Source organism: Sardina pilchardus, chromosome 10, assembly GCF_963854185.1.
Source record: "Sardina pilchardus chromosome 10, fSarPil1.1, whole genome shotgun sequence".
Taxonomy (NCBI): domain Eukaryota; kingdom Metazoa; phylum Chordata; class Actinopteri; order Clupeiformes; family Clupeidae; genus Sardina; species Sardina pilchardus.
This window is the reverse complement of record NC_085003.1, coordinates 16,941,870-16,954,847: the sequence shown is the minus strand read 5'-3', so window position 1 is coordinate 16,954,847 and position 12,978 is coordinate 16,941,870. Positions and strand designations below refer to the sequence as shown.

The 12,978-nt window shown below is 42.1% G+C and overlaps 1 protein-coding gene across 1 annotated transcript; it reads left to right on the top strand.

The window, feature by feature from the left end:
- The first annotated feature begins 108 nt into the window (after positions 1-108).
- On the top strand, positions 109-12,978 carry fkbp4 (FKBP prolyl isomerase 4). The gene is made up of 10 exons (XM_062546765.1): positions 109-483; positions 1,906-2,050; positions 2,372-2,514; positions 2,956-3,076; positions 3,894-4,050; positions 6,020-6,110; positions 6,213-6,296; positions 7,975-8,160; positions 10,120-10,359; positions 11,513-12,978. The coding sequence occupies exons 1-10, from the start codon at positions 394-396 to the stop codon at positions 11,603-11,605; spliced, it is 1,350 nt and encodes a 449-aa protein (XP_062402749.1). The 5' UTR covers positions 109-393; the 3' UTR covers positions 11,606-12,978.

Genomic DNA, 12,978 nt, shown 5'->3' with positions numbered 1-12,978 from the left:
TGCATCCGAGGTGGTACCAGAGAAATTCTAGATACTTGCTCCCCTCCTGGGCTTCTCTCTGGAAAGTTCGGTGCCCTTCCTCCCCATCTGCTAAGTCTGCAGCGTCTCTGGCGTGCGCTTCAGTTAGCAACCCTCCTACTGTCAAGCAGAGCACTTGACAACGTGCGCTAGCGCAAGCTTGTAGGAACAACACAAGTGTACTTCATCTTTGTAGTACAGAGACAACAGGAACTATCGAGCTGTCTCCATTAATTATATCTCCCTGCTAATCTTCCAATAATATAGGGATAGCATAACCAGACTCGTCTTTAGGACAAGACGTTTAGCTCCCAGACTAGCATTAGCCGTCACTGATCAGTGTTCTTTTGTGGTGCTGCTCTCAATATACCAAATATGACTGCAGAAGAGGTGGCAAACGAAGGGCAGACTATCCCCATTGAAGGAGAAGACATAACTCCTAAGAAGGATGGAGGAGTTTTGAAGGTAAAAAAGCAATGTATTCCAGCGGCAATAACGTTAACTGTTAGCTAGCAGCTAGCTAAGTTGGATAGTTCAGCCGACTCACTGAGAGTGTTAGCCAAGCTATGCTTTTGTAATGTTATGTGTTAGCTTATTACAATGTATCTAGCTAATCGTGGCAAAGCTTGTTATTGAATTCGATACTGTACACTCAGACATAAGGCTAGCTATTATTTGGATTATACGGCGAAATCCAATTTAATGGACTGGTGTGGTGTTAGGCCAGTTACTAGTTAGCCAGTTAACGTTAATGCAGTAGGCGCCCAACTTTGCACATTATGCGAAGGCAGACAACACATAGACAGTCAACTTGTTAATATTAGCCTGTAATACAAACACAGTGTTAATTCCGACAACCTTGTGTGTTGAGCAAAAATTTGTATAAGCGCAATATTAAATGGGCAGTCAACTGGATAAACTCCATGTCCATGCTGAGGCATTTAGCGTAGCTAACAAAATTGTTGGCTTGGCTGGCAAAATCTTGCACCCTAACTTGCAACGTTACTATTATTGTAATATTTGTTTTGCAAACCATGATCTGGGGGAGTTTTTGTGGGGCTGATATTTGTCGCTTAGCTAGCTAGTGACCAGTCTTTCATTCATTTGGTAACGTTATCAGGCTAGCCAAGACATTGCCCTCTTTGTCAAATCGAAACCGCAACATTTCTGATAGACAATTATTAGCACAATATCACCAGCCCGATCCTGGCTGACTTTTAAGGAGTTGTAACTACATACACAAACATGAAAGTACTCTATTTGAATCTGTTCAAGCCATTGAATCTTAACGTTGCTCATTGAATGTCATATAGTGGCAGGTGCAAGGAACCACCGCCAGTTAGGCTTTCTAGAAAGCACCAGCGCATGAGCCACATATTTAAACTAGACACGATGATTGGGAGGATTTCTAAATCGTTTAAGCTTATAACCAGTCATTTTGGTAATCGATCATGTAGAGTTTGTGTCTGTGACAAATTATCACCCATGCTCTGGAGCTGAACGCATTTATTACTGTGTGGCGGTAGAATGTTCTAATCTAGATTATGTTTATGTTACCATTTAGCTAGACCTATTTTTGACTTGATTGTCCGATCGCAGGTGCACAGAACACCTGCGCGATGTAGATGATAAGATGGTCAAATTTGATACATTCGAATAAACAAAACATTATAGTTTTATTTATTTAATTAAACCTTTTGTTAAATTACACTATATCACGGTACATAATACATTTTGAGATGCAGCCTACAGTTGACATGAGTCTAAATTACGGATGATGGTGACATTTACATACTCTTTCCAATAGTATTGCCAATATCAGACTATTGGTCAGTTATATTGCTATTGATCTGTTAATGATGGTGGTATGTTTCTGTCTCCTTATAGCTGCTGAAGAAGGAGGGGACAGGTAGTGAGTTTCCCATGACTGGCGATAAGGTGTTTGTGCACTATGTGGGAACCCTGTTGGACGGCAGCAAGTTTGACTCAAGCCGTGACCGTGGCGAGAAGTTCAGCTTTGAGCTTGGCAAAGGTATATAGTTCCTGCTGCACACCTACAACACAGCAGTCTCTTGATGAAGCTGTAGAGATAAATACCCAGCTAGCCCATTGTTGTACAGTATCTACTGTAGTGTATAAGTAGCAACTTTTACATGTGGTATATAATGGCAAACATGACATACAGCAAGTTGATATACATACACCTTGTCAAATTTAATAACTAAGCAGCTGAACAATTCATACAACTTACTGAGTGAGTGGGAAATGGGTCAAAAATGATTTGTCGGTGAATGGTTGACATTTTTTTACTTTTTTTCTGATCGCACTAACCATGGTGATTACTGCTGCACAGGTCAGGTGATCAAGGCATGGGATATTGGTGTGGCAACCATGCGAGTGGGGGAGGTGAGCCAGCTCATCTGTAAGCCGGAGTACTCGTACGGAGCAGCCGGAAGCCCGCCCAAAATCCCACCCAATGCCACACTTGTATTCGAGGTGAGTGCCAATCAGATCAACATGACTGACAGCTTCATTCAACCAATCAGCATCCTGTCAGCATGTGCCCTAATGTGTAGTTGGACATAACTTGTCATTTTGACCCTGTTTACATTTTGTTTTTAAATGCAACTTCCGCATTCAACCAATTAGCATCCTGTCAGCATGTGCCCTAATGTGTAGTTGGACATAACTTGTCATTTTGACCCTGTTTACATTTTGTTTTTAAATGCAACTTCTTCATTCAACCAATTAGCATCCTGTCAGCATGTGCCCTAATGTGTAGTTGGACATAACTTGTCATTTTGACCCTGTTTACATTTGTTTTTTAAAATGCAACTTAGGTCATCTGATGATAAGTGGCCAGTTCTAAATACAAGAGTAAACTGTGTGTGTGTGTGTGTGTGTGTGTGTGTGTGTGTGTGTGTGTGTGTACTGTAGGTGGAGCTCTTTGAGTTCCATGGGGAGGACATCAGTCCGGATGAGGATGGAGGAATAATCAGGCGCATCCTGACAAAAGGAGAAGGGTACAGCAAGCCCAATGAAGGAGCAGCTGTAGAAGGTACAGTACACATTATTTTACATTCACACAGAAGATTAAGCTACATCACGCCCTATAGGGGAGCCATAGTAGGTTATATAGCCTTATTATATGGCTCTCTAGAATGTTGAGGGAGCTCCCATTCACTTTGAATGGGCCTCTCAACGTTCTACCGGTCCGTTATATTTGCATAATGACCGCTCCGAAGGTAAAATGACCGCTGCCAATGGCAACGGGTTCACTCCGCTAGTTGTTGCGGAAGCCACGAAACGGTAGCCAAGTCATTGCTAAAGACACATTGAGATAAGTTTATTTTCTCGTTTTGGCAAGTAGCCATATAATAAGCGCGATAATGTATAGAACGCCGGTCATTATCTGAAAATAATTCCCTTCAGTACGAAGCAAAACCCCTCCGCTGCGCGTCGGGGTTCTGTCCGTCCTGTCGGGAATTATTTTCCGATAATGACCGGCGTTCTATACATTATCCCTTACATATTTACTCTCAGACATGCCTTAGCTGCAATAAACCCAAACGGAAAGGGTCTCAACAGACATTATACAGGTTCATCCACACAGAACCTGAAAGTAACCATCTTTTCTATTCCAACAATTTCTCCTCTCTCTCCCCTCTTTCATTCTGTTATTCTCGGTATATCTCTCCCTCTCTCTCTCCTTCTCTTGCTCTCTTGCTCCTCTGCTCCTCACTGCTTCTCTCCCCTTCTCTCTGTCTTTCTCCTTCCTCCTCTACCCCTCCCTCCCTCTCTTTCTCCTCATCAACCCTTGCTCTTCCTGCTCTGCCACTCCCTCTTGCTCCATCTCTCCCTCTCTCCCCTCTCAGTGAGTATTGAGGGTAAATTTGAGGACCGTGTGTTTGATGAGCGGGTGCTGAAGTTTGAGCTGGGCGATGGAGAGAGCTTAGACCTGCCGCCAGCTGTGGAGAAGGCCCTGCAGAACATGGAGCAGGGAGAGGAGGCCCTCATCACCGTCAAACCAAAGTACGCAGTTAACATAAGACTGACACCCATGTGTGTTGTTACTTGTACTGGTCACACACTAATGCTGACATGTATTGTAGATATACAGAACGCCCACTAATGCTGATCACACACACACACACACACACACACACACACACACACACACACACACCACATGCATTAATTCTAATGTTAACAGCTGTAGCAAAGCAGACCTCTTTACACTCTTCACCATCAGCACACACACCTAATGGTAACATGTTACATACACAGAACATACAATGATGCTGACATTTGTTGGACACTTAGTGAACCAGCCCTTATGCTGCCATGTTATACACACTAAGGTGGCCGTTCACACCAAGAACGATAACGATAACTATAACCATAACGATAAAAGCGTCCACACTGGCCAACGATAAGAAAAGTCTCTCTTCATGTTAATGAATGTGATGGCTAGAATATTATGGGTTCTGATTGGCTCTTAGCTTTTTATCGTTCTCTAAATCTCTCTGAAAGTGATTAACAACGATATCGTTCTTCATGTCGTTATCTTTATAGTTTATGTGTGACGTTGTCATTCATATTAACAAGAGCGATATTTGTTTATAGTTATCATTATCGTTATCGTTCTTGGTGTGAACGGGCCTTTATACACACTTACAGGGAGGCTAAACCGGGTACATAGCTGAAGCCTTCCGTTGGCTGAGGTCTACTACAACAATTAGCTTCCACTGTGATCAGTGGAACTGGCTACTCCAGACATGATAGCGGCACATATGCTCGTAAGAATTCTGAAATAGTCTTCTGAAACTATTTTACGCTCCATGAACATACAGTAACACTTCAGTTACATGCCTGGTGTAGGCTTTCATGTGAATAGTACAAATCAATACGCCAGCAATAAACATCACAGGCTAAGGAATATGTGTAAGCATTAGAGTTGGGAAAGAAAATTGACCAAATTGAGTGTAGTATTCCAACAATTTTTGCCGGATATGATTGAGATCCAGCAGTGCTGCTGGGCTGTGGTATTTACTCATTCACTATTATGATATGAATTTTATTTGTGGTACACATACATCTACTTTGACAGCATCACTTCTTACAGTGTAACTCTGGCAAAAATTGAGCATACAGTTGAGTGCACGAAAAATACTGCCTCCACGGGCTTATTTGATGTTTTAACGCAGAAAAAGACCTTGGAGTCAATTTCGCCGGAGTTATGCTTTAAGGCCAGAAGATGGCGTAAAACGTTTTCTCTTGCACCATATTGTTGCTGCTGTGAAAGTTCTCACGACTAGTGAACATGCATGAACACTCCAATACTATGAAATCTAGGATCTGTGATCAAACTGGGATCATTCTTTGGGAAAGATTTGGGGATAGATTCTTGAAAGATTGTAGTATTTTGGGTAAAGCTTGAATGAGGGGCATTAGTTAAAAGACTACAATCTTTCAAGAATCTTTCCCAAATCTTGTCAAAGTCTGTTAGTGTAAGGTAGGCTTTAGTAAGCACTTCCTAAAGCACTCCCATACTGTACATCTGATGGTGCTGGGGTTTTCAACCAGTAGTCCATGAAGGCATTGATTTGCAAGTGGTCCCTGATCATATCTCAACCTGTTCTGTTTTGGAACTCGCCTCATTACGAGTCGTACCTCTGTGAGAACCTTACAGAGGTGGTGTGTGTGTGTGTGTGTGTGTGTGTGTGTGTGTGTGTGTGTGTGTGTGTGTGTGTGTGTGTGTGTGTGTGTGTGTGTGTGTGTGTGTGTGTGTGTGTGTGTGTGTGTGTGTGTGTGTGTGTGTGTGTGTGTGTGTGTGTGTGTGTGGCTGTGCTGGTGATTTGATGATGGTGATGTTTATCAAAATGGTGATCCTTGGGTCACAATCAGTTGAAAGAGGGTCTGAAGGGTAGGTGTGTTTGAATGTAATGTGCCATATGGATTTGTGTGCTCAGGTGATGTAATGTATGGCTTGTGTGTTCAGGTATGGCTTTGGAAGCACCGGGAGTGCCAAATTCAACATTCCTGGGGAAGCAACACTACAGTATAAAATCAAACTCACTACGTTTGAAAAGGTACAAAGCACCTAGATGTAAACATTCCCCTGAGTCATGGTGTGAAGGAGTAGCCTGATTTCCCCTCACCCCCCAACGACTCATTTTGTTTTCATTGCACAGGCTAAGGAATCGTGGGAGATGAATACGGATGAGAAGCTGGAACAAAGTGGCATTGTTAAGGACAAGGGCACACAGTACTTTAAGGTGAGGCTAAAACACATGCATTTGACACACGCATGCTGACATTTTCTGTCTAATCTTGGCACAAGCCTGCTGTTTTCCCAAGCTTGACCCAACCAAGGGATGTCAGTTTATGACATGTTCTCAGACTGGTGTTAAGAGACCCCTGAAATGGTTATTTTCTGGAAATAGATACATAAATAATCTATGTATTTATTATTATTATTATTATTATTATTATTATTATCATTGTTATTATTTATTTGGATTACATGAGCGATGCGTGTATTCAGGCTTTGCCATGTGTAGATTACATTACATTACATTACATTACATATGGCCAACGCTTTTTTAGCCAAAAAGACTTGTAAGACAAAATGGTCAACAGTTTAAGCTTTTTAAAGAGAAACTATGCAGGATTGGCGATTTCATCTCCGGTTTCGGTTTCGTTTTTCGTTTTCGCTCGTTTATGCTTGCATATTTCTCTGCAGAGCTTCCCCGACAGCTTTAGCGTGTATATTTATACATATATAGGCTATATATAAATATATAAATTGCAAGCGTGGTTCTTCTTGTTCCTTACGCGTCTCAGTCTTCCAGATGTAAACAAGGAGCGATCGCCTCCTGAACAAACTGCAAGGTTGCAATAGCGGATAGGGACACTGAGGGCGGGAGGAAATATTACTGTTATCGATAAAACTGGTCAGTCAAGCAAAACAACGATTTCTAAGCGATTTTATGACTATGAAAAAGTTGCATAGGGTCTCTTTAAGCAATTCTCACAATAATTCCAGGAAAATTCAATATATTGATTTAGATATCATTTGGATTTTTCAAAATGTTTATTTATGTCAAAGTGTAGATGACCGTAGCTAACGCTCAAGACACTTTGTTCAAGACCACACCTATTGTTTGACGTGCTTTGGTCAAGACCACATGTTTGACGCGTCATTGCTTCATTATACTTCTGCTTTGGAAAGGAAAACGAAATCGGGAATGTGGGTGATGTGATGTGGGTGTAAGTGCCGGTCAGTGATTCATGGTGTGTGTGTGTGTGTGTGCGTGTGTGTGCGTGTGTGTGTATATATATATGTATATATATATATTTCAGTGGAAACAGAGACAGAGAAACATTTATGTTTTGGTGAATTAGTGACCTCACTATTCATTGATGCAACCCTACATTGTGGGTGTCAGTGGCTCCTTGAACAAGACTCTTAACCCCAGTGCTCCCTATGAGCAGGTTGGCACCATGTGTGGCACCCTCCGACATCAGTGTGTGTGTGTGTGTGTGTGTGTGTGTGTGTGTGTGTGTGTGTGTGTGTGTGAATGGTGAATGTGAGGCATGACAATTTTGCAAAAGTTGGAAAAAAAGCACTATATAAATGCAGTCCATTTACCATTACCATTTATACTACATCTGTAATCCTACAGTGCCACTAACTAAAGTTAGTGTCCACTGCTGTGACAAGAGTACAGACTGAAACTTATTAGCCATGTTGAAAGTGCTTTTATCTGGTGTGATGTACAGTAAATGTGCTTTACAGATGTAATATCTGATCCTTGATTGAAACCTTTCATTAGATGAATAAATGTTCTGTCTGCAGGCTGACCCTGATAAACAGAGTCGATGGCCTGTCCATGAGCGACAGTCAGTCTAATGTTTTGGTGTGTGTGTGTGTGTGTGTGTGTGTGTGTGTAGGATGGCAAGTACAAACAGGCCTCTGTGCAATACAAGCGTATCATCTCCTGGCTGGAGCCTGAAAATACTCTGAAGGGGGAGGATGAACAGAAGGCCAAAGCGTTGCTGTTGGCTGCTCACCTCAACCTGGCCATGTGCTACCTGAAGCTGCACGAGCACAGCCTGGCCCTGGAGAGCTGCGACAAGGTACACACACACACACACACACACACACACACACACACACACACACACACAGGAAAACTACAGTAATTTCCTGTGTATTAGCCGCATTGTGTATAAGGCTCAGTGGACAGTGTTTTATACAAGTTAAATGAAACAAAAGCACATTAATACCATATTTACTGGGCCATGTATTATTAACCTTATAACTGAGGAAATTTTGCAAAATTGTGTAAGATGCGGCTAATAATGGGAAATTACGGTAAATCAGGTATGTTTGTATGTGTCGGCCAGTGAATCATGGTGTGTGCGTGCGTGCTTGTCAGTGGAAACTACTAGTGGAGCAGGAGACCAAAAATGAAGTAATAGAGAAACATTTCTGTTTTGGTAAATTAGTGACCTCACTATTCATTGATGCAACCCTATATTGTGGGTGGCAGTGGCTCAGGAGGTAGAGGAGTCGTCCAGCTATATTAATGCAATCCATTTACCATTTATACTGCATCTATAAGTCCTACAGTGCCAGCAATGTCTTGTCTTACATACACTCTGAACAAAGGCTTGGAGAACTGCTGGCATTAGGCACACACTCTCTCAAATTCAAATTCAAATTCAAAGGGTGCTTTATTAGCATGACTGTACAGTGTTGCCAAAGCGTGTTACAAATAACACCAATATCATAAAGGAAATAAAACAGTAATACATTATACTATGTATAAACATGTAAGCACAAAATAAACAGTAGCTCTGTCATATGGTTGTACACTCACTGACTCCTTCCTGTGCTTACTGTTACACTTCAAGACACTTAGTAGGAGTTAGGCCTGTTCGATGAATCGATTTTGAATCGATTTTGAATCACGATTTTGTATTTTAGGAAGATGTTAAAAACGCGAAATCGTAAATTCGATTTTTCAGTTTAACTAGGGTAATTACGGTACTAATTGCAAATGTTGATTTGAAAATCAGACTTTTTCAAGCTTTATTTGTTTTACAAAAAGTTTATTCATTATTTTTTGTTTAATCGAGGGGATGGACACACCCTAAGATACTGTAAATGTGAAAGTGAGGTTTTTCCTCTTAATCCCAAAGGGATGTTTTTTGTTTGTTTGTTTGTTTGTTTGTTTGTTTACAAGAGGTCTACAAGAAAAGCCAGATGGCAAAAGTTCAATATTTTTTCTTAATATTAATCCCTTGAGAGCTATTTTTTTGTTTAATAAGAGCAAGGTTTGCACTTAAATCTCAATGGGGAAATTATTTGCAAACTGTTAAATAAAAAAAATAGCATATTTGAAATCATTTCTTTGCCTTTTGTCATTTCACAAAATAATCATAATCGTAATCGAAAATGGGATTTTGAGTGAAGAAAATCGGGATTTAATTTTTTGGGCAAAATCGAACAACCCTAGTAGGAGTGTAAGACATTTTAGGCAGTGTAAGATTACGCCATCTTCCACACAGTGAAAAACGAAGGAAGAATAGGGTTGGGTGCTTGTTTATGTATTGATGCTCAATTGTATTTTCATATACAATAATTCATCAATGCTGCCTTTGAAAACAGCTATCACAGGGCGTCGTAGTGAGAGAGTTTTCAAGAATTTTGGATGCCTCGTTGTCATGTGAGACACCCTTCAGTGGTGGTATTTTAGTTCAGTGCAAACTGACCCAATGTTTCCTCTTCTGTGGTCTGAGGAGGAGAAGTAGGGTTTTGCATACACTATCCTTCAAATAGTCTGTTGTTTTATCTCAAAAATAGGTCAGTGGCGTGAATTATGCAGATCTGCGCAGGGGATGGTCTCCAAATCATTTTTACCCCTGACTATCCTCCCAATGGTGGTCGAATCAATCGTATCAATCTTTGCTTAAAATGTATTTAATGTGTGTCAATGTTGAAGAGATTCCATTCTGCCTCTGTTGTTAAAGCATATGAACGCACAATCACGCTGAGGTGAGTCTAACCTGCCTCTGCTGCTCCCTCCTCAGGCCCTGGAGTTGGATGCGAACAACGAGAAGGCCCTCTTCCGACACGGGGAGGCGCTGTTTGGCTTGAAGGAATTTGAGCGTGCCCGGGACGACTTCACACGCGTCACCCAGCTCTACCCTGCCAACCGGGCAGCCAAGGCCCAGGTGCAGGTGTGCCAGAAGCACATGAAGGAGCAGCACGAGAAGGACAAGCGCCTGTACGCTGGAATGTTCCAGAAGTTCGCCGAGAGGGACGCTAAGGTGAGCGATGACGATGACGTCATGGTGTGCTGCAGGTCTTGAGGTTTTTGCGTGACGTAAGGTGTTTTTACACTGGAGAGGGGCTTTTCACAGTTTTGAGAACTTTTTTTTAAAGAAATACGCCAACATTTTGGGAAATTATTTTATTCACTGCCTCCTCCATAGTTAGATAAGAGCATACATATCATTCTCGTCTCTGTGCATGCAGTAGCTCAGTGTGAAGCACCAATTTTTAGCATGGCTCATTGAGGTGGGCAGTTCCTCTAATGCTATTTCCTATAACTATTTTAGCTCCTACTTCAGGGCAGGGTCTTTTTCCTGCACATAGCGAAACCAAGACTGGTGCACTTACAGTAATATCCTGTGTATAAGCCGCGTTGTGTATGAACCGCAGCACAGTGTTTTAAGTTAAAAGAAACAAAACCATATTAATACCGTATTAACTGCCCCCGTGTATTAACCTCATAGCTGAAGAAATTTTGCAAAATCAATGTATAAGCTGCAGCTAATATGTCATGTGATAGAAGCCTTCTGGGCAGATGAGAGGAATATCTTTTTTCTTTTTTTTTTGCAACAAACTGAACAAGTCGGCTTCTTTTTAAACGGAACCGCTTGTTTCCTCTGTGTGCTATAAAGGCATGGTTATTGCCTATAGTGGCAACCGGGTGATAAACGGCCTTCGAGGTGTCCCATCATTCGGAATTAATGGACTCGGGCGGAGGAAACTACCCAGAGCTCTTTTCTTCCCCTGCGTCCTTTAATTCCGTATATCAGGACACCTCGGCGGCCGTTATCCCTTACTTAATGTACTGTCATATGGTTATGGTTATGGTTATGGTTATTTAGCAGACGCCTTTGTCCAAAGCGACATACAAATAAATAACAATACAAATTAATGTAATGTAATCATATGTCTGATGGTCTCAAATAATACGGTTTCTCTTCTCCAAAACATCTAGGGGCCCTTCAGTGTGTCAAAACATGATTCAGTAGTGTTTTATCATGGCAAATGTGTTGCGTTAAAATGATCCAGGGTTCAGCATTGGTCCTGGCCCTGCAGTCTACTTGAAGAATCTTCAGGTCAGGTTTCTCTGCTGAGTTTTTTTAAAGTTGCGGTTTGTTTGTTTGTTTGTTTGTTTGTTTGTTTGAACAGAGGGAATCCACTCCGGTGAAGGGGAAGGAGAACGGAGACGGAGACGCAATGGACGTGGAGGAGAACGGAGCGCAGGAGCAAACTGCAGCATGAGCGCGCATCTGACTCTCTCTCTGTGTCTGTGTGTGTGTGTGTGTCCATGTCTGTGTGTCTGAGTGAGACAGTGAGCGCGTCTGAAGATCAGTACTGTCTTTATTTTTATCGTTAATTTTTCTGTTTTGTATCTGCTTTGAGGCGTCTTAGCGCTGCAATGGACAGTACTGTACCAGCTCTGTCATCTCGTGTGTGTGTGTGTGTGTGTGTGTGTGTGTGTCTGTCTGTCTGTCTGTCTGTCTGTCTGTCTGTCTGTGTGTGTGTGTGTGTAGAAAGGCAGCTAGCTGGCGTGTGTCTGCTTGAAGGCTTTCGAGGATGAAAAGGTGATTAGTCCCAAAGACGGCACTCCTACTGCACTGCCCATTGCTCTCCTAGACCACTGTCCTCACACATGATTGGTTAACTTTCTCCTGACTGACAGCTGGAGGGGATGCTGCCACTGCACTCCCCTCCGCCCCTTCCCACCTAACCTCTTCCCATATGCACTAAACATGCGCATGCATGCTTGCATTCTTGCTCATTTGGAAGATCACCTGTTCCTTTACTGAAGCCATTTGATCAACAACGCACCCCCCGATACCACCATCACCACACACACACACACACACACACACACACACACACACACACAGTCACGCACGCACGCACCCACACACACACACACACACTCACACGATTCTGTCTAATTCCTGAGATGTATGGCACTATGTGAGAACCTTCTGGGTGCTAAGGGTCCCTCCTGCTCTCTGTAAATGTGTGTTTGTTGTGAGAGGAGAAAAACGGGGGGTTGAGTGTGTGAGGAGAGGAGAGCTTCTGAAAATGTAATCCGAGCATCTGAGGACAATGCTGGGGTGACATGACTGTTTTCTCTGTTGTGTTTGTTTTTTTTGTTTTTTTTTCCATTTGTCCTCTTTTGCAATGTATAGGTATGTTCTGAATTCTAATTGGTTTGACCTGAGTTCTTTTTTTTGTTTGCTTTGCTTTGTTTTGTTTATTTTATTTTTTTTTACTTTCAGTGTCAATTGTATAATCTTAATCACGAGACTGTAAATGTTAATCTAATGACAAAAACAGATAAACTATCAAAACTGGACAACTCCAGGGAATTGGGAATGAATTTATCCTTCCAATGCAGTTACCAAATGTATCTCTCTCTCTCTCTCCCTCGCTCTCGCTCTGTTCGTAAGTGCAGACTCACCCCCTGGGAGACCGAACAGTTAGCCTTGCATAGCGTCGTTAGCGGTTAGTGTCGTAGGAGAAGAGATATTGGGGTATGTGTGTGTGTGTCCCTCGGGCAGACTCGCCTCCCCAGATGTTCTGATGTCACAGAAACGTAATGTGTCACTGATGGTGAATAAAGGATAAAACTTCCA

Bases quoted from the DNA above. Each gene is read 5' to 3' on its own strand.
- fkbp4 (XM_062546765.1), top strand. From the start codon at position 394: ATGACTGCAGAAGAGGTGGCAAACGAAGGGCAGACTATCCCCATTGAA. The intron at 484-1,905 runs GTAAAAAAGCAA...GTCTCCTTATAG, and splicing joins AGGATGGAGGAGTTTTGAAG to CTGCTGAAGAAGGAGGGGAC. The intron at 10,360-11,512 runs GTGAGCGATGAC...TTGTTTGAACAG, and splicing joins TCGCCGAGAGGGACGCTAAG to AGGGAATCCACTCCGGTGAA.